The sequence below is a fragment of the Protopterus annectens genome, chromosome 3.part0 (genome assembly GCF_019279795.1).
Source record: "Protopterus annectens isolate FY-2018-M chromosome 3.part0, PAN1.0, whole genome shotgun sequence".
NCBI lineage: Eukaryota > Metazoa > Chordata > Ceratodontiformes > Protopteridae > Protopterus > Protopterus annectens.
This window is the reverse complement of record NC_056731.1, coordinates 1,935,194,888-1,935,217,549: the sequence shown is the minus strand read 5'-3', so window position 1 is coordinate 1,935,217,549 and position 22,662 is coordinate 1,935,194,888. Positions and strand designations below refer to the sequence as shown.

Here is a 22,662-nt window from a genome sequence, read left to right as displayed (position 1 = left end):
CTCAAGACTGTTCTTGGTACCCAGAAAAGACAAGGCCTGGCGGCCATTACTGGATTTATCGATTTTTAACACATACCTGGACATTCCAAAATTCAAAATGCTCACTTTGCAACAGCTTCTGCCCATGCTGGGCAAGAATGCTTGGCTGGTGACTTTAGACATAAAAGTGGCATACCTGCCTGTCCCAATAAGACAGTTGTGCAGAAGATACCTCAGATTCAAGGCTGGCTTAATGCATTACCAATTCTCTGCACTGCCCTTTGGCTTATCTACTGCGCCCAGGGTCTTTACAAAGTGCCTGGCACCAGTAATTGCATTTTGCAGACAAAGAAGTATTCAAATATATCCCTACTTGGACGACTGTCTCATTCAAGCAGAGAACAAGGACACTCTTCTACGACACTTGGCGTTTGTGAAAAGGCTTCTAACATGTAAATGAAAAGAAATCACAACTGGTACCCTCTCAAAAGATAACATTCCTGGGTGCAAGCTTGAATACAACTGCCCAGATGGCTTACCTCACACCAGACAGACAAAGGCAACTGGCTACTTACTTCAAACTGATGGCAACAAAAACCCAGTCTTCTGCAAGACAAATTCTGCAGGCTCTGGGCTTCATGGCATCCTGCATCCTACTAATTCCATATGCAAGACTGCATATGAGGAAACTTCAGTGGTACCTAAAAAGTTTATGGAGTCAACATTCACACAGTCTGGAAACAATGATTCCTCTCATCCCCTGCCTGCAACAGGAGTTTCTATGGTGGGCAAAGGCCTGACTCCAAAACATGGGATGGCCCTTCACTCTACTCTCTGCCAGCCAAACCTTAACAACAGACACATCAGATTATGCCTAGGGGGCCCACATGGCAGGAAGATGCATTCAGGGCATATGGGCACCAAATCAAATGCATTTACATATCAACCAGAAAGAGATGCTAGCTGTTCAAAATGCCGTAACAGCCTTCAAGGACTTACTTCATCCAGGACAACTACTGATAAAGACGGACAACACCACAGTCATGTGGTATATAAACAAGCAAGGGGGCACACACTCATATCCCCTTTTCAGATTAGCCATGGCACTGTGGGACACAACTTTGACCTACCAAACAAATCTTCAAGCTCAATTCCTGCCAGGAAAACAAAACACTCTGGCAGACGATTTAAGCAGAAACCTTATGGATCCTCATGAATGGAAACTAAATCTACAAGTCTTCAGCATGATAGCAGAGAAATGGGGGAGCCCAGACATAGACCTATTTGCGCCTCCTCAAAATTATCAACTGAAAAGATTCTGCACAAGGACTTATCACAGACAAGCAGTTGGAAAAACCTATCAGTTTACGTCTTTCCTCCTCTGCCTCTTCTACCAAAGGTCCTCCTAAAAGTCAGACAAGAGAAGCCAAAGATGATATTAATTGCCCCGGACTGGCCCCGCCAATACTGGTACCCAATCCTAAGGAACTTGTCTCAATACCCAGCTTGGACCTTGCCTCAAAAACCACAACTACTGTCCCAGCAAAACAATCAGATCCTGCACAATCAACTACAGACTCTGAACCTGGCAGCATGGCTAATCCTGTAATCATACATACAGAGGACACCTCTCAGTAAAGCTGTAATGGATGTCATTTTGGAAGACAGAAGGCCTAGTACTAGAAAATCTTATGCTGACAAATAGAAGAGATTCTGTGCTTGGAATCAAGCACAAGGAACTGATACAGCAGTACTGCATATTCCTCAGACATTACAATACTTAACTGAGATGCTTGACAAATGCCTATCCTTTTCATCAATCAAAATCCATGCCTCTGCCATTTCGGCTCATTATAATACAGAGCCCACCAATCTTTTCTCATCCTTTACTAAAACAGTATCTTAGAGGAGCCAAACATTTAAGGCCTCCTAGAAGATCACCATTACCTGCATGGGACCTCAGTTATGTGTTGGAAACGCTCACCCTGCCTCCATTTGAACCAGCTGCTACCGCTGATATAAAGTTCTTATCATGGAAGACAGCTCTGCTACTGGCAATTACTTCAGCAAGGAGAGTTTCAGAGCTACATGCCCTCATGGCTGTAGAGCCTTTTATCATATTTTACCCAGATAGGGTGCCTCTGAGGACAAATCCCACTTTTATGCCTAAGGTGGTTTCCAGTGTGGCTCTTAACCAAACAATTCATCTGCCAACTTTTTATCCAAATCCACAGAACAAAGGGGAGAGAATTCTGCATTCCTTGGACATACACAGACAGCTAAAATTCTACTTGAGCAGGACTAAAGCTCTAAGAAAAACTGAGCAATTACTAGTGTCATATGCTGCAGGATCAGAAGGAAAGGTTATTTCAAAGCAGACAATTTCAAAGTGGATAAGCCATTGCATCCGTTTCTGCTACTTACACCATGGCAAACCTGTGCCCAAGGGCATTAGGTCTCACTCCAGCAGGGCTGCAGCTACTTCAGCAGCCTTTCTCAGAGGAGTACCAACCAAGGACATTCTAGAGGCTGCTACTTGGAGTTCTGTTCACACCTTTACAAAGCATTACCATTTGCCTCTCTACTCTAAGTCCAGGGCAGGCTTTGCCGCTGCAGTGCTGCAGGGCCTTATAGCCTCACCTAATGCTGTTTAGCTCCAGCCTCCCAACCATAGCTTTGGGATTCTACCCAAATGTAATGACTGCAACAGTGAAACATGAAGAACATAGTACAGTTGTGTACACTTACCATAAATGTAGATATTAGAGTGTATTCACTGTTGCAGTCCACGTTACCCTCCTGCCATCACCCTGTCATTCTACAGTTTATCTTTCCTTCTCTATCTTCTACAACCTATGTGGTGTATTTGCTTGTAGATGAAGGTAAAATTTATACTGATGCATGTATATATATATAAATATTTAGAATATTGCGACATTTTTGGGGGCACCTGACATCGGGGGCAAGAAAAACTAAAGAAAATGGTGTGGGCTGCATGTTTTATACCCCTGACGACCTGATGTCATGGAAGAGAAGACAGCAACCGACGCAGGACCCAAGACTTTGGAATTCAGGCCGACTGAGGACAACCTGCCAGCAGATTACCCAAATGTAATAACTGCAACAGTGAAATACACTCAAACATCTACATTTATGGTAAGTGTACACAACTGTACTATATGGGGGCCATTCAGCCAGTACCAGAACAGGAAAAAGGACAAGGTTTTTACTCAAGACTGTTCTTGGTACCCAGAAAGGACAAGGCCTGGTGGCCAATACTGGATTTATCAATTTTGAACACATACCTGGGCATTCCAAAATTCAAAATGCTGACTTTGCAGCAGCTTCTGCCCATGCTGGGCAAGAATGCTTGGCTGGTGACATTAGACCTAAAAGAGGCATACCTGCATGTCCCAATAAGACAATCGTGCAGAAGATACCTCAGATTCAAGGCTGGCTTAATGCATTACCAATTATCTGCACTGCCCTTATATATCCTTACTTGGACGACTGTCTCATTCAAGCAGAGAACAAGGGCACTCTTCTTCGACACCTGGCATTTGTGAAGAGGCTTCTGACATGCCTAGGTACACAATAAATGAAAATAAATCACAACTGCTACCCTCTCAAAAGATAACATTACTGGGTGTAAGCTTGAATACAACTGCCCAGATGGCTTACCTTACGCTAGACAAACAAAGGCAACTGACTACTTACTTCAAACTGATGGCAACAAAAACCCAGTCTTCTATGGGCTTCATAGCATCCTACATTCTACTAATTCCATATGCAAGACTGCATATGAGGAAACTTCAGTGGTACCTAAAAAGTTTATGGAGTCAACATTCACACAGTCTGGAAACAATGATTCCTCTCATTCCCTGCCTGCAGCAGGAGTTTCTATGGTGGGCAAAGGCCTATCACCAAAACATGGGACAGCCCTTCACTCTACCCCCTGCCAGCCAAACCTTAACAACAGGCGCATCAGATTATGCATGGGGGGCTCACATGGCAGGAAGATGCATTCAGGGCATATGGGCACCAAAACAAATGCATCTACATATCAACCAGAAAGAGATGCTAGCTGTTCAAAATGCCCTAACAACCTTCAAGGACTTACTTCATCCAGGACAACTACTGATAAAGACGGACAACACCACAGTCATGTGGTATATAAACAAGCAAGGGGGCACACACTCATACCCCCTTTGCAGATTAGCCATGGCACTGTGGGACACAGCTTTGACCTACCAAATACATCTTCAAGCTCAATTCCTGCCAGGAAAACAAAACACTCTGGCAGACGATTTAAGCAGAAACCTTATGGATCCTCACAAGCGGAAACTAAATCCACAAGTCTTCAGCATGATAACAGAGAAATGGGGGAGCCCAGATATAGGTCTATTTGCCTCTCCTCAAAATTATCAGTTGAAAAGATTCGGCACAAGGACTTATCCCAGACAAGCATGGGAAGTGGACGCCCTATCCTTCATTTGGAAAAACCTGTCAGTTTACGCCTTTCCTCCTCTGCCTCTTCTACCCAAGGTCCTCCTAAAAGTCAGACAAGAGAAGCCAAAGATGATATTAATTGCCCCGGACTGGCCCCGCCAATACTGGTACCCAATCCTAAGGAACTTGTCTCAATACCCAACTTGGACCTTGCCTCAAACACCACAACTACTGTCCCAGCAAAACAGTCAGATCCTGCACAATCAACTACAGACTCTAAACCTGGCAGCATGGCTAATCGTAATCATACAAACAACACCTCTCAGTAAAGCTGTGATGGATGTCATTTTGGAAGCCAGAAGGCCTAGTACTAGAAAATCTTATGCTGACAAATGGAAGAGATTCTGTGCTTGGAATCAATCACAAGGAACTGATACAGCAGAACCAAATATTCCTCCGATATTACAATACTTAACTGAGATGCTTGACAAAGGCCTATCTTTCTCATCAATTAAAATCCATGTCTCTGCCATTTCGGCTCATTACAACACGGAGCCACCAATCTTTTCTCATCCTTTACTAAAGCAGAATCTTATAGGAGCCAAAAATTTAAGGCCCCCTTGAAGATCACCATTACCTGCATGGGACCTCAATTATGTGTTGGAAAAACTCACCCTGCCTCCATTTGAACCAGCTGCTACCACTGATATAAAGTTCTTATCATGGAAGACAGCTCTGCTACTAGCAATTACTTCAGCAAGAAGAGTTTCAGAGCTATAGGCCCTCATGGCTGTAGAGCCTTTTATCATATTTTACCCGGACAGGGTGTCTCAGAGGACCAATCCTACTTTTATGCCTAAGGTGGTTTCCAGTGTGGCTCTTAACCAAACAATGCATCTACCAACTTTTTATCCAAGTCCACAGAACAAAGGGGAGAAAATTCTGCATTCCTTGGACGTTCACAGACAGCTAAGATTCTCCTTGAGCAGGACTAAAGCTCTAAGAAAAACTGAGCAATTACTAGTGTCATATGCTGCAGGATCAGAAGGAAAGGCTATTTCAAAGCATACAATTTCAAAGTGGATAAGCCACTGCATCCGTTTTTGCTACTTACACCATGGTAAACCTGTGCCCATGGGCATTAGGTCTCATTCCACCAGAGCTGCAGCTACTTCAGCAGCCTTTCTCAGAGGAGTACCAACCAAAGACATTCTAGAGGCTGCTACTTGGAGTTCTGTTCACACCTTTACAAAGCATTACCATTTGCCTCTCTATAAGTCCAGGGCAGGCTTTGCCACTGCAGTACTGCAGGGCCTTATAGCCGCACCTAATGCTGTTTATCTCCAGCCTCCCAACCATAGCTTTGGGATTCTACCCAAATGTAATGACTGCAACAGTGAAACACGAAGAACATAGTACAGTTGTGTACACTTACCATAAATGTAGATGTTCGAGTGTATTCACTGTTGCAGTCCAGGTTACCCTCCCGCCATCCCCCTGTCATTCTGAAGTTTATCTTTCCTTCACTATCTTCTACAACCTATGTGGTGTATTTGCTTGTAGATGAAGGTAAAGTTTATATTGATGCATGTATTTATATATACATATAATATTGCTACCTTTTTGGGGGCACCTGACATCGGGGGCAAGAAAAACTAAAGAAAATGGCGTCGGCTGCATGTTTTATACCCCTGACGACACGACGTCATGGAAGAGAAGACAGCAACCGTCGCAGGACCCAAGACTTTGGAATTCAGGCCGACTGAGGGCAACCTGCCAGCAGATTACCCAAATGTAATGACTCCAACAGTGAATACACTCGAACTTCTACATTTATGGTAAGTGTACACAACTGTACTTTTTTTTCAGCTGTATTGCTTTAAGCATTAGGGTTAAGGCTTGGTTTAATTGTTGTTCAGTTATTAATGCATTGTTTTTTCGCCAATAGCTAGAGATGAGTGTGGTGTTCTGGAATTTAATCTCGGATATTAATTTTTATGTGTTGGATATCATTTTCCCACTGGTTAGCATTATATTCCATATTGTTTCACATATGTTTATATCTGCCTCTATTAATTTAGCATTTTGAAGGTGTTTGGAGCAAGTTGAGTTGAGATCTTAGCTCTTGTATAGTATAGTTACGTTAAGAGTAAAGGTCTCAAATTCTCATTTCTTTTAATAAAGGATAGTTATTGAGGTTTATCATTGAGTTATTAATTGTCCGGTTTGGGTTATTATGAATTGGTTGAAGGATATCCATTGCTATCTCAAGATCAAGGGAGATAAATAACTTTTGAAGTATAATAATGAAGTGTTTTAGCGGGTCCATGATCTTGCGAGCAGTTATTTCTTTTTTGGTTAGAAAAGGCAGAGCTCTAGAATTAAAGTCTAGAGATTTGATATAATTATAATATTTTTTCAACCGCATTGTAGTCCATGTATTATGCGAAGGGGTATATTCTGCTATCCTTAGAATTCTACTGCTATTGATAATGATGTAGTATAGTTTAAAATCTGGTAAGTCTTGGCCCCATTTTAGTTTCGGTAATGAAAGTTTTTGGTATGAGATTCTTCTTCTTTTAGGTTCCCATATGAATTTGGCCAAAAATGTATGTATTTGTTTAAAAAAATTGTTGTGTATTATCACTTGTGAAGTCATAAATACGTAAATTATTCTAGGGAGAATATTCATTTTGATTATTGAGACTTTGGCTAGAAAAGGTATTTTGAGATTACTCCATCTGTTGCAGTCTTGTATAATCCTATTCCATTTATCCTGTATATTATTTTGATAAAAGTTTCTTGTTTTGAAAGAACATAATTCCAAGATATTTGGTTTAATCTTTTATCTTAATTGTGTCTTAATATGGGAATAATGATAGTAATTTGGGGGGAATTAGAAGGAAGATGCTGGTTTTGTTTCAGTTAAGTTTATACTTAGATATAACTGAGAAACTTTCAATTGCTTTTAGTAATTTAGGTATGTCAGAACTAGGGATAGTAAAATAAATGTTTAAATCATCAGCGGAAGGCAGTGTAAAAGATTTTAGAGTTAAAGACAGAAGGTGGGTTATGATATTTCTTCTGTTTGATGTACAAGAATAGTGGTTCAAGATACAGATCGAATAAGAAGGGAGATAGAGGGCAGCCTTGCCTTGTCCCATTTTTGATCCTGATTCTATTTGATAGGGTTCTGTTTACATATAGGTGGGTGTAAGAGATTTCGTGTAGTATTTTAATTATTTTAATAAATTTGTCAGGGAATTCAAAATAGGGTAACAGTTGAGTAGGAAAGAGATGTTAACTCTATCAAACGCTTTGTATGCGTCTACCACCATTGCGTATATGGGGAATTTTTTTATGTTCGCAAAGGTCATCATGGCTTCAAGAGTTAAGGTATTATCACTAGTCTGTCTTAGTGGGGTGAATCCTGATTGTTCTGGTGATATGATATTAGTTACAATGTTCTTTAATCTGTTAGTGAGAAGTGAAGTGAGAATCCTGGTGTCTATATTAAGTAGTGAAATTGGTCTATAACTATTGGGGTCTTTAGGATCTGAATGTTCTTTCAATATAAATGTTTTTGAGGCATTAAAGTGTAGATTGTTTATTATATAGTTTAGTACCTGATGTAGTATTTTAGCAACAGGTATAATGAAGCACTTGTAAAATTCTGAAGTGAGACCGTCTGGGTGTGGAGCTTTGTTTATTTTTATTTTTTTAATTTTTTCAATGATTCCATTTAATGAAATTGGGTTTGTTAGAATATTTTGTTGTTTAGAATCTAATTTAGGGAAGGCTATGTCCTGTAAGAAAGCTTTTCTGTCCATTTCTGGCAGTGATAAGATTTGATCTCCATAGAATTGAATGCAAAGCTGTTCAAAAAGGCTTACTATTGCCTGATGTTTGTATATGTTTTGTTCTCATAATAGATTTCTGCTATAATGGGTGAGGATTTAATAGAGAAATTAGTCTCGCTAAAGCCGTGTATGGCATTTGAATAGTCTCAGCATATTTAGCGAAGGTTCTCATTTCATAGAATGATAGATTTCTTGCTTCCATTAGATATAGCTCTTTTTGTGTTTTTCTTAGTAGGTCTTCTGTGCTTTTGTCAGGGTTTGACATTAGCTTCAATTCCAGTTTATTTATTTTCTCTTTTAATCTTGAATCTTCTTTGGTGAATAGTTTTTTTATAGTGTGTTGCTTTGTTAATCAAAAATCCTCTAATTTGAGCGTTCAGTGAAGCCCATTCAGTGTCTAAATGTGTATGCGTATTGGCTAGATTTGAAATTAGAGTTTAAGAGAGAATTAATGTCTTCTATCATGTCATTCTTTGTTAAGAGATTGGAATTCAGTGACCAATTATACCCTCTGTTAGGTTGTTGTTTTTTATTATCCCATTCAATTGTTAGTGTTATTTTAGAGTGATCAGAGAATCTGGCACGCATATGAGTTGTTACTTTCATGTTGAAGAATATTTCCGAGATCAGAAAAAAATCAATCCTTGACCACATTTTGTGACATGGTGAGTAGAAGGTGAAATTTTCTGTGTTACTGTCCCCTCCAGTGTAATTGAAAGGGCCAAATAATTTGAGGTCATGTTTGATTTCTTTGATTGCTAGTGTGGCTTGCTTGTTGTATGTTTTGTTAGGGTTAGACATATCCTTATCTGGATTTTGATATGTATTCCAATCCCCACAAGTTATTATGAGGTCATCTTTATAATTTGATAGTAAAGAGTATAATGACATGATAAAGTGTTGTTGGTTATTGCATGGAGCATATATATTAAGCACTAGTACTGGTTTTGGTATAGCTGGGTTGGTATAGACTATATAACACCATCTACCCTCCTTATCAGTGTCAGTTTTTGTTATATTGCTTTGAAAATCTTGTTTAATTAGTATTGCAACACCTGTACTATTTGTTTTTCCTTCTGATGCTATAATTTGTCTTATCCATTTTTTGTTTTTTATGTTTGCCCATTGTTCTTTTGTAAGATGGGATTCTTGTATTAAAATTATTTTGGCTTTGGTTTTAAATGCAAGATGCAAAAATAGATTTCTCTTGTTCTTCATGTGTAGACCTTTAACATTCCATGAATCCAGTTCCCACATTTATCTCAGTGTCCTTAACCTTATGAAACGTTTGTGTATAGTGTATGTGCGAATGAGTTTGTAAGCTTGTTTTACATAATTTTGTGACTGGCGCCTAACTGTTCCTGCCCCACCCCAATGCGTAGTCATTACTCCCATGGACCAAGAATAGAACGGGGAAAGAAGGAGGTTTCTCATTATGTGTAAGAAAAGTTTACTTTATTCAGTGTTTTGTAAATTTAATCTGTGATTGTAGAGTTTTTAGTCATTGTGCTAAAGCCATAACATAAACCATACTGAGCATTTCTTAGAAGACTGTATTGGTTCACATGATCAGTAATTTGGGAGCAGATTAATTTTTCAAACATTTTGGTAGTGAGGTGTAGATTTGCAGTTGGCCTAAAGTCTGAAGGTAATGAATGGGAGGCAGTTTTATGTAGTAAGATAATATGTGCATGTTTGAAGTAAGCTACTGTTTTATGTGTCAGGTGTAAATTAAAAAGTTGATGTTCTTCATTCCACATTGCTGCAGTCCTAACTATTGGGTAGTCCGCTGTCCAGTCCGCATGGATGCAGAAGCAATTTTTGAGATTTTCTGAAGTCAGAGTTTCAGACCAATCAAAGTTAATATTTGTTTTCTTGCCTCAGTATTTAACCGGATGTCAGAAAAAGTGAATAACTGTATTTCTTGTGGGAAAAGATACCTCATAGGGATTACCATACTTTGTGTATACCTTGTTTACGGCCTGAGCAGATGCCGCTAAGATTTAACAAACGCACTATTAAGAGAAGGTTAGACTGTGCCAGGTTAGTGTTTGGGAAGCGTTGTAATTATAAAATGCGTGGGCGGAGGTTCTGCCAGGTGTTTCTTTGGAGTCTCAGGGAGAGACTTTATTGTTACAGGATGTATCCTCTCAGGAAGTAGGCCAGGCTGAGGGGCTTCTCAGGTGGCTGTTTCCAAGGCTTTTGAGAGGCAGGCCTAGTGTAGCTTCAGTGGGGTTTCTCCTTGTGTTTCAGGGTCTTTGCCTAAGAAACATATGCTTAAAATGGCAGAGGATTTGATTACTATGATTAGAGGTTCTATGCCCTCCTGATAAGAGGCCTAGGGTGGAACCTGAGTTTGAGAGTTTTGAGCACTGTTCGAGGCTTCTGAGTCGAAGACTTGCAGGAGTATCCTCCTTATTCTGATTCTGATGTGGATGATTCTACTCCTTCAGCTTCTCCTCCTGAGGATTTCTTTTCAGAGACTCTACATTCCATGAGGGAGCATTTTAAATGGGAAGGTCAAGATTTCTCTGATTCCAGGAAGAGGCTTAGGAATTCTTGTTTTACCCCAGCATAGGCCTTTAGCTATACCTCCGGTTCTGAATGTGGTGGAAGATGTTTTGCAGAGGCTTCCCTGAATCCTGATTCTTTGCCTCCTGCACCAGTTAAACCGGATAGGTACTATAGGGTGCCTGAAGCTCATAAGTATCTTTTAAGAGTCCTAGGGCAGACCCGGAAACTGTCTCTCAGGGGCCTAAAGGTGTGAAGGCTTCTGTGGTTAAAAATCCTGTTCCTCCTGATAAAGAGGCAAGGGCTTTGGATAGATGGGGAAAGAAAGTGTATACTTCTTCCACTTTAGCCATGAGGGCATTGAATTGTCAGTTTCACATGTTAAAATATCAGAATTACCTCCTTTCACAATTGAAATCTAAGGTGGATGCTCTGGCAGAAGGTATTGAGTGTAAAGAGTTGCAGGATTTAGTTCATGTGTCTGAACAAGTGGGTAAACATTCCTTGCAGTGTGGTTTTGATGCTGTGCAGGCCTCCTCGAGGGTGGCTGCCACTGGTTCTGTTCTTCGTAGGCACGCCTGGTTGAGAGATCAGAACTTAGCTGAGCATGTTAAGACAAGGATTTTGGATGCTCCTTTACAGTCTGATGTGTTGTTTGGTTCGCCTGTTGAAGCAGTTTTAAAGAAAATGGAGGACAAGGCTAAGTCTATGCAAACTGTTAAAGATTTTTGCAGGTGCAGCCTCCAAGTTTAGTAGAAATTGGCCTACTAAGGGGTGGACTTATCCTGCTTATGATTCCCAGTCTAGGGTAGGTCTGGGCAGAGCTTTAGGCCTAGGACAGGGAGTTCACCTGCTCAGACTTCTGGTGAGGGCAGGGGTCAGTCCAGACCCAATGACCTGCCTTTTCAGCTGCCAGTACATTCTCGCCTGGCAGCACCTCTGGGAGGAAGGCTGTCTCTTTTCAAAGAAAATTGGGATTTAATTAAGACAGATGGGTTCTGGATATCATTCACCACGGTTACAGGTTTTATTTCCATACCTTGCCTCCTTTCAAAGGCATGCCAGACATTCCTCCTCTACAAAGGACAGAGGCTCACAAGCAAATTTCTCTGCTGCTCCAAATAGGAGCCATTCAGTCAGTTCCTGTGCCAGAAAGATTTTATTCTCGCCTGTTCCTAGTACCAAAGAAGGGGAACACGTGGAGACCAATTCTGGATTTATCTATCCTCAACACTTATCTGGACATTCCCAAGTTCAAAATGTTGACGTTACAACAACTTTTACCTCTGCTGGGCAAAGATCACTGGATGGTAACTTTAGATCTCAAGGAAGCTTACCTTCATGTGCCTATAAGGCTAAGTTGCAGGAAGTATCTGCTGGAAATTCTCATTATCAGTTCTCTGCATTGCCCTTGGCTTATCCACTAGTATTCACAAAGGTTCTGGCTCCAGTGATAGCTTACTTCCGCTAAAAGGAATTCAAATCTATCCTTACTTGGACGACTGCCTGATTCTGGCTCAAGAAAAGGAAGACCTTCTACAGCATTTGGACTATGTTATAGCAGTGCTAAGATGCCTAAATAAAGTCCAGTCTAGTACCCTCTCAAGACATGTGCTTTCTGGGTGTGAGACTGAATACAGCAGCCCAGATGGCCTTTTTAACCCCGGACAAACAAAAGAATCTATCCAGTTACTTCCATCAACTATCTCTTCAGTCCGGGCTGACTGCAAGGACAGTCCTTCAAGCCTTAGGGTTCATGGCATCTAACTGCATATGAGGAAGCTACAATGGTATCTAAAAATCTATGGCACTGCCAGGATTTGGACACTGTCATTCAAATAATACCTTGCATTCAAAAGGAATTTTGTGGTGGGCTCAGGAATGTCACCTAAACAAGGGACTCTCTGTGACCTTGCCAGAGGCGAGTCAGATTCTAACGACAGATGCCTCAGACATTGCTTGGGGAGCTCATCTAGATGGAAAATGGATACAAGACAAGTGGCCTGCCAGACTACAGCATCTACATATCAACATGAAAGAGATGTTAGCAGTCCAGTTTGCATTACTGGCTTTCAAGGAGTTACTTCTTCCAGGGCAGGTGTTGATTCTAACAGACAACACAACTGTCATGTGGTACATCAACAAACAAGGGGAACACATTCTTACCGGCAAGCAATGATTTTATGGGAGACTGCGCTCAGCTTGCAACTAACTCTTCAAGCAAGGTTTCTGGAGCACAGAACTCCTTAGCAGATGTGTTAAGCAGGCAAATCATGGATCCCGAAACTGGATCTTCATGTATTTCAAAAATTGACAGTGTCATGGGGAACTCCAGACATAGATCTGTTCGCTTCTCCACTAAACCACCAGCTGCCACAGTTTTGCCGATTTCATCACACAGCTTGGAAAGTGGATGCTCTTTCTTTCAGTTGGAAAAATCTTCATGTGTATGCTTTTCCACCTCTTCCTCTTCTCCCAAAGGTGCTTCTAAAGGTCAGACAAGACAAGCCAAGGATGATTTTAATAGCTCCAGATTGGCCTCGCAGCACTGGTACCCATTACTGAGGAGTCTGGTAAGGAAGCCTCCATGGCCTTTACCCTTGATTCCACATCTGTTGTCTCAGAAGGAAGGTCGCCTGCTCAATGTCAAGCTTCACTCTCTTCATCTAACAGCCTGGCATATTCTGTTTTGAAAGACAGCAGGTCTCAACTTCCTCAACAAGTTTTAAATGTGATTATGGAAGCCAGAAGACCTAGTACAAGGAAAAAAATGGAAGAGATTTTATTTTGGACTGCAGGAAAGAATTTGGAGATTTCGGAGCCTAATTTGAGTGTGGCTCTTCAATGTCTTACTGAGTTATTGGACAAAGGTTTGTCTTTCTCTTCCATTAAGATTCATGCTGCAGCAATTTCAGCTCACTATGATTGTGACCCACCATTGTTTTCACATCCTTTGTTCAAGCAATTTCTTAGAGGGGCAAAGAATATAAGACCCCGAGCTCCTACTCCTGCTTGGGATCTCAATTTTGTGTTGGAGAATCTTACTCTACAACCTTTTGAGCCATGGCTACTGCTGAACTGAAATACTTGTCATGGAAGACTGCTTTTTTGTTGGCCATTACTTCTGCAAGAAGGGTTTCTGAGTTACAGGCCCTTATGGCGGTTGAGCCTTTTTGATTTTTCATAAGGATAGGGTATCATTACGTACTAATCCTTCCTTTATGCCTAAGGTGGTTTCTAGTGTGGCTTTAAACCAAATCATTCATTTGCCTACTTTCTATGCAGATCCCCAAAATAAAGGGGAAAAGATTTTGCACACTTTAGATGTACACAGGCAATTGCTATTATTTAAGCAGGACTAAGGATTTTAGGCAGTCTCAGCAGTTGTTTGTTTCTTTTGCTTTGAGTTCGCAGGGCAAGCCTGTGTCAAAACAAACTATTTCTAGGTGGATTGGGTTTTGCATTGCATTTTGTTATTCCCATCATGGCAAGGAGATTCCAGCTGGGATTAGGCCTCATTCCACTAGGGCTACTGCCACTTCAACAGCATTTCTGAGGGGGGTGGCAACTAAGGATATTTTGGAGGCAGCTACTTGGAGTTCAGTGCATACTTTCTCTAAGCATTACCACCTTCCTCTCTACTCTAAGTCTAGGGCTGGTTTTGCCACTGCTATTTTGCAAGGCATGTTATCAGCTCCTGCTTCCTTATAATTTGCCAGCCTCCCTTACCTCTGCTTTGGGATTCTGACTGCAGCAATGTGGAATGAAGAACATAGTACAGTTTTGTACCTACCATAAATGTAGATGTTCGAGGATCCACATTGCTGCCCTCCTTCCCTCTGTGTTTAGGGGTTGTGTAGGTGAGATTATATTCTGGTACCTTTGTATATATTGTATATATTTTTTTGCAGGTATGTTTGGTGTGTTTTGGTTTTGGCCTTGTCTTTTAGGGTCTTCTGACATCTGGGGCAAGAAAAGACTGAGGATATGACGTCGGTCATGCGCATTAGTACCCTGACGCACTGACGTCAGTCGACCGACGCCAGCCATATACTTTGGTATTCGGGCCGACTGGACAGCGGACTACCCAATAGTTAGGACTGCAGCAATGTGGATCCTCGAACATCTACATTTATGGTAGGTACAAAACTGTACTTTTGTCATATTGTGTATGCTTGTTTTTTGGTAGTGAGTAATTTTACTACGTTTTGTTTGATGTGCTGGTTGGGTTAGTGCTTTGCTTTAGTTTTGGGTTGTATGCTTGGGTTTAGTGTTGGTTTTGGATTAAAAGCGTTTGCATTTTTCTTAGTTCTAAGCAGGCTGATTAGTTCCAGCTAACTGCAGGTGGTTTGTTTTCTGTCAGTTATGAGTAGTCTAGTTATTTGCGGCTAGTTGATAATGTAGTTAAGAATACAAATCACTTGTCTGCATAGGTACATTGTAAATAGTATGCTGTTGCTGTGAGTACAGTCTAAATAAAATATCTGTTAACTGTACTAGCAATATATAGATTCTGTGGTTAGGATAACCATGTACATTATATATATATATATATATATATATATATATATATATATATATTATATAAAATTACTTGTCAATGTAAACATATTTTAATTGCATTTTGATGTAATCTTGCAGTTCTGGTGCCAAGAACTTGGAAGACATCTGCCTGCAGGTAACTGATCTGCTTCCTGGGTTAAAGAAGTTGCGTGGTTTGCTTCCTGAACATGGTTGCCTGCTTCTTTCTCCAGGTAACTTTTGGCAAAATGACCCAGAACGGTTTAATTCAGACCCAGATATCATCAAGACGATACACCAGTATGAACCGAAGACCCTTCAGACTTCAGCTACTGTTAAAGGTAATAACATTGTAACTGAGTAACTGTTTCATAGTTCATACATCCTCTTGTCTGGCAGTGTGGTGGTGGTTATTATTATTTTTATTGTTACTATAATTATTATTATTACTATTTTATTTGTGGCTGGATAAGTAAGACTTTCCAAATAACAGTAACTCTTATTTGGGGTAACACCCACCTTAGTGGTGTTAACAGAGGAGACCTGATTTTGACCCATGAGATTTGTGATTCAGTGAGCAGCCCAAACATTGGAGGAGTTGGGTGGGGATGAGTGAGGAGTGAAGGGGCAGAGCTCACACCTCTTAGGAAAATAGGGGGGGTGGGTATGCTTGGGGGCACATACATGGGCATAATCGTTGCTGGTTGTGACCTGGGAGGACTAACTTCAGTGCCATAGAGCAGGCGGTATGTTTGCTTACTGAGAAAGCTCTCACAGAAGTATGGGGATTTACCAAGCACAATAAGCCCATTGATTAGCCTCCTATGGGTAGCCTTGCTCATGTCTGTACAGGGTTTTAGGGCAAAATAAAAAAAAAAATTAAAGAAATCTCTAACCTGTTTTAATGGCTGCCTAAATGTTGTTCCCTCATGGGTGGCCCACAGCCCTAGTGATAGGGAACAGAACATGCAACACTGGTCAGTGGGGTTTGATCAGGGGCCCGCAGCACTGGAGTTGCCTGTCAGGATTAAAGAGGAGTGATGACATGTAGCCCATTCTCCTTTACTGGGTGTGGAAAGCGCAGCATGTGCTTGGGGATCACATTTGGAAGTGCGAGTTCTCCAGAGAAGACCTAGGGAAGCCACTTCCAATGTTTGAGGGGAAGGGATGGGGTTACTTGCTTCTAACATCCCTTGTGGAAGTGAGGGACAACCAGTGCGGACTGCCCATTGCACTTCCCTTTTCATAAACCTTGCATTCACAGGAAAGGTTGTGCTGAAAGACGAAAACCCTTCAGCCACCTGCGTGGCATGTCTAAATGACAGTCTCGCTTGGTCAACCCTCTGCTCTGGTGATGGGGAATGAATGAGCTGATTGGCTGGGAGGGGGCTGATGGTCAGCAGTCAGTGAAGAGTGATTTAAATAATTATACAGATAACCTAAACCTAGTGCAAGATGTGCGTGAGTTGTTAAGACTTGTAAAGTTTTCAGGTGGGGTTATGGAGGTCAGGGCACATTTCTTCTCAGCTGCATATACTTCAGATGTAGGTGATTACTTCTGCCTCTTAGGGGTTGAGTTGAATCACCCTCTGTAAAACTAAGTTAAAAGGTAAATCTGTTTAAGGCTCTCCCATACAGACTGGTTTCCAGAATTAGCTTGGCTAAATTGCAGTTCTATTTACTTCTCAGTAAGAGTTTGTTAATGAAATTGATTTCACGAGGACAAGTAGCTTAAAGTACCTTATGGAATATTATCAACATATTTCATTTCTTCTCATCTCTAGAACAATCTTCTTTCCTCACTTCTGATTTCTTCTTGCAATAATTTTCTCCTGCTCTCCCTCAGCTATATCTTTCTTACTATTACCATCTTCCTAAAGTAATTTTTCTCACCTCTTAGAAATGTTTCACAAAAAATTATTTTACTACACAAAGGACCTGTACTGTGACTAATATATTCCCATTAAGTAAACTTGTTGCTACTGGTATGCTGTTTCTCTGTATAAATATTTCCTCCTTATATGTATGTGATGTATAAATATTTCCTCCTTATATGTATGTGATGCATGCATCCTGACTATCCTGGTAAACAAAGGCAAAATAAAATAAACAGGCTGAGTTATGTGCAGTATGTAGTATAACTTTCATATTTTATTGTTTGGCAGTTGTATAACATTATTGCCTTGGTGCTGTGCTTCTGTGTTTAATAACCCATTTATGGTCCATTTCTTTGAGAAGGTATCTCATCGTAGTCTAGAATTTCCCTGAGTCATACCATATCTGGTTGAAAGTCATTAATAAGAAGTTAAAGACTGGTTAAAAGGTGCAATAAATAACATTGCAGGTGAAAAGTTACGGCAAAGTGCAGATGAAATAACTTGATGTGTGCAGTTATATCTGGACTGGTTAAGAATACATAGCAAGGAAATCAGAAGGGAAGGCTGCCTACTTCATTTTAGGTTGTTGAGCAAAACATGCATTGGGAAGTGTGTGTGTCAGTAGTTATGTTTGCATTCCTGTATCGGTCACAGTTTGTACTGGGAAACTGCATTGGTTGTATACATCTGCTATGCATCATTCTAGGAAATTACAACAAAGTGCTGTGTTCTTCGTCCTCCTGTCAAGGAGAGGGGATATAGGATACTTGTAACTGGGCAGACTTAAACACTTGTAGAGAGAGGTAGTTTTAACCAGGTATAGAAAGTACTGCAGAGATAAACATAAGGAATCAATCACAACAAATGATTTGTGATGATGGTGAAGATGGATGAACGAACAAATTTCAATGAAAACAAAATCGCCACTAATTCTAAGGACAACCACAAAGCATTCTATAGCTATGTCAAGAGTCTCAATGGCAACACCCAGATCTGCTCTAAGTTACAGCACAACGGCACGAAAATTACAGAACCAACTGATATTGGCAACATCCTGGCAGATAGGTTCAGTGCTAACTTTACCCCCCCCCACCCCCTAAAGGGCCCATATCTATACAGGAAGAATGCAGAGTCCCTGTAATCACAACTACGCAGGTAAAAGCTGCACTCTCTAAATCCAAAAACACAGCATCCATGGGACCGGACAACTTCCCAGGCTGCGTTTTACACGAACTTCAGAACGAACTGGTTCCCCACTTAAGCACCATGTTCAGTAATAGCCTTGCGTCAGGCTTTGTGCCCACTGAATGGCGCACAGCAACAGTTATCCCACTCTATAAAGGGGGAGCCACCACTGATCCCGGGAACTATCGACCTATTAGCCTGACAAGCCTGGTCTGCAAGGCCATGGAATATATCATCATGGAACTCATAGACAAAGACATTGGTAACCTCCAAACTCTGGATCCCACCCAGTTCAGGTTTGTGAAAGGCAGATCATGCCTCCTGAACCTGAACGACTTCTTTGAGGCAGTCACCAAAGCCGTAGATGAGGGTAAGGTGGTTCACACAGCCTATCTTGACCTCGCCAAGGCTTTCGACACCATCCCCCATTCTGGAATTATAACTAAACTCACTAAACTAGGTATAAATCCCTACGTCACAAGATGGGTTGCCAACTGGCTCACTGACAGAACCCACACTGTAAATGTTGCAGACTCCAAATCTGACCTCAAAGCAGTGACAAGTGGAGTACCACAGGGTTCCGTACTGGGAACTCTCCTGTTTGGTATCTACTTCTCTGAAGTACAGGCTAACACAGACGGCCTCTGGCTAACTAAGTTCACAGATGACTGCAAACTAGGAGCCATAGTCAAGTCTCCAAATGATATGGACATCCTACAGAAGGGCCTCGCTGAGATAGATGCTTGGTGTCAAAGCCATGGCCTCAAGCTCAATGCCAAAAAGTGCATTGTCATCCCCTTTGGTAAAAACTCTGAACCCTTGAACTACCACATAGGCAGCAATCTACTTAACACCGAATGTGTGATAAGAGACCTTGGGACCCAGGTGGACAGTAGGCTCTCCTTTGATAGTCACATCGCCACAGTAGTCAGGAAGTCCTTCTGCGTGGCACACCTCATCATAAAAAGGTTCTCATCCAGGAAAAAAGAGGTCATTGTTCCCTTCTACTCGACACTCATTAGACCCATTATAGAGTACAACGCCCCTTTTGGAATGTACCTCACAAGACATCTGCAGCAGCTGGAAAGGCCAGAGAAGTACCTCACAAAGAGGATTACTGGCCTCAAACAAGTGCCCTACACTGACCGTCTCAAAAAACTCCAGCTTTACTCCGTAGCATATCGCCTACTCCGAGGTGATCTCTGCCTAACATATAAAGCTATGTCAGGCCCAGAGCTGTTGGACATGCTACATCTAAAGAAATCCCAGTCCCTCCGAGCTACATGCTCTAGGTACCTAAACCTTGTCACCACAATAAACAGGACATCCTGGAGGGATAGTTTCCTGTCCTAGAGACTTCCCATACTCTGGAACAGGCTACCCATCTGTGTCAAGCAAAGTTCTTCATTAGCACTCTTCAAGAAAAATCTTGATGAGTGGATGGGAAATAGGAAATACACCCCGGGGATCACTTCTGTGTCTCTGCTTGACAGTGGCAGAGGAAAATAACTTTCTTGGGTGGCATAAGCCAGTGAACCTTGTTAGCTAGGCTTACGTAGGCCCTTGGGCCGATAGTCTAGTATCTACCTATGAACAGTTGTGCCAGAATTTGGTTTTATCCAAGGATGAAAGTGTGCATTATATTTAAGTAGCTGGTGCTGGTATCACACGAAAATAGAACTCAAAAACTTAAAAAATAAACTTTTTTGTTGTATGGGTAGTTTTGATAAGTGGTTTTTTTTAAGTACCTTCTGGAAGGCCCTTCTATATTGGGCAGCTTATAAACAAAGGGATTGTGTCTAGATCTAGAGATGTCAATTCATCATCATCAGCAGCCCCATTTTTTCAACATGGGGGTCGGGGTATCGTGTTAACTGTCACCAACTCTCTCGATTCAGTGCCGCATTCCTGCCTTCTTCAACACTCATGCCTGACTGTCGCAGATCTTTTTTCACACAATCCACCTCTTTGCTGGATGTCCTCACTTCCTCTTACCTTCTTCCTGTCTGTCCCAAATCTTCCTCACCAGATTGTCTTCTGCTTTTCTGCACGTGTCCAAACCACTGTAATCTGTTCTCTTTGATCTTTTCTCCAATTGGAGCTACTTTGGCTTCTGCTGTTATGTCCTTATGTTATATCTGATATTGTTAATCCTCGTTCATTCCTTACGCATGGGTATCGGTTCCGAGCTCGGAACCGAGTCGGCCATTTTCCAAGCTCGCATCAGCTTAGTTCATAGGTTCATAGATTAGTACTAAGCTAACTGCCCGTGAGAGCCATTTTAAGCCTAGCCAATTATCCCTTGTGAGACTCAAACCCTGCACCTTGTGTTTGTAAGGCAAACACCTTAACCATTAGACCACCCTCCCAACCCCTTCAAACTCTCAAGCTAAACTCTTACCCACAATCCCCCTCTCACCTCAGATTTCATTTGCTGCATTGCCATCCGGTCATGTCAAGGTACTTCTCTTGACCTAAGTACAGTCAATTGTTGTTTAATTGCTTTACAAATTACTTTTCTGTCAGAAAAGTTGATATTTTATTGTCTCTTGCCCTATCGCATCTAGCTTTCATAATTTCCTCAGGTTTTTTCTGTCCTTTACTTACCATTTTTACCGTGAGGTAATTTTCTCTTTACCATCGTTGGTAATCTTTTTCCCTTTCTCTTTCATACCTTCGGGTACTCTCTTGTACCATTGTTGGTACTTTTCTATTAGTTAATATGACAGATAAAAAAAGTAGTCTGGCGTTTAAAAGGTGTTCTGATTGTGGACACAAACTGCCTACTTCTGATGCACACTCTTTATATGTTTATTGTTTGAGAGCTTCCCATTTATCTGTTGAACCACCTTGTACTATTTGCGAGAACTTTTCTAACAGCACTTTGCTAGAAAGGAAAAACAAGCTGATACTGAAGGGACTTCTAAAATCTCTGTTTTCAGAGGCTATTTCTGGGTCAGAGGTCTCAACCCCTCCTAAAGCCCATAAGAAAATGGATGTTTCTACTAAGGCTAAATCCTTGCCTTCGTCCCCGGCTGGGGACTCTCACCAACCAAAACCTAAAAAGGCTAAATTTTCGGCTGCGGAGCTCTCTGTCAGCCCCAGTGCTTTCGGTGCCCAGACCTTCGGCAATGAGGCCTTCGGCTCCATTAGTGATTTCGGCTCAATCCTCTCCTGCAGCCTTCTACATATTGGCACAGAGGGGCTCCTCGGTTCAGACCATTACCACTGTATCAGCACCGACTTTTCAGTCGGCGCAGACATTGACCGCATTGGCTCCGAGATCTTCCTCGGAACCGACGCCTTTATTGTTGACTCCAGTTTTTTCGGTTCCAGCTTCGGCACCGACGACCACTTTGACACCGATCCCTGTGTCGGTGCAGACAATGACATCGACACCAATGACTTCTTCGGTGCAGACTACTGTAGTTCAGTCTTTCTCTGCACCGTTGTCCTCGGTGCGGTCAGATGAGATGGGCACCGAGTCTGCCCCTTTTGTGGACAGGCCTGTTTCTCCCTCAGTCTCTGTGAGGTCCACTAGAAGCCTTTCCGAACATGACGTGTTGCATCTTGTGGACCAGGAATTCTTGGCCAGAAGTATTCCACCCCCTCAGGAACTATCCTTCCTTGGGAGGTGATCACCCATCTCCAAAGACACCTTCTTATTCTCTTCCTTCATTGCCTTTGAAGTCCATGGATATAGTACAGTCTTCCCCTTCTGCGGTTCCTTTTATGGATCTCACTAAGGAACCGCAGTTGCCTTCATGGCAGGAAAGTTTTGCTACGACCCAGGATGTCAGCTGTGACACGCATAGCTTGCTGCTCCACAGCCATCCAGGGACTCTGGGTCGGCAGGCTGAGCCACTTAGGGGAGGAGTGCCCCCTGTTCTAGACATACACTCCTCTCCGGGTGGACCAGCCTTCCAACTGATGGAGAAGGCTTTCGCTGCTGCTGGCGATACCGGACTGTCTATACCTCTGCCCTCCTCTGGTATACTGGTTTCACAAGTCACACCTAGCGGACACTGGGTGCAAGGGCCTCAGGACATATTCCCTCAAGAATCCCCCTTTCCGTTGTCTTCCCCAGCTTCTCCTACTGAGGAGGTCCACCGGAAAAGTTTGTGTAAGAGGAAGCACATGGACTCCACAGAGGAGTCCCTCACCGAAGACACAGATTTTGATGAGGGGTAAGGATCCCCTCGGTCACCTCTGAGGTATCGTTTGGCGATATCCTCAAAATCCTGAAACAGAGAGGTGACTGGCAGTCCCTTAATCCGACC

General features: G+C 41.9%; 1 protein-coding gene across 2 annotated transcripts in view; it reads left to right on the top strand.

The window, feature by feature from the left end:
- The window catches only part of LOC122797194 (SREBF chaperone), a 2,019,897-nt gene that overhangs the window by 418,833 nt on the left and 1,578,402 nt on the right, over nucleotides 1-22,662 (top strand). For both annotated transcript variants that reach the window (XM_044066018.1, XM_044066017.1), the window contains exon 5: nucleotides 15,441-15,661. In XM_044066018.1, the coding sequence (XP_043921953.1) occupies nucleotides 15,441-15,661 (221 nt within the window). The remainder of the gene's footprint in view (nucleotides 1-15,440; nucleotides 15,662-22,662) is intronic.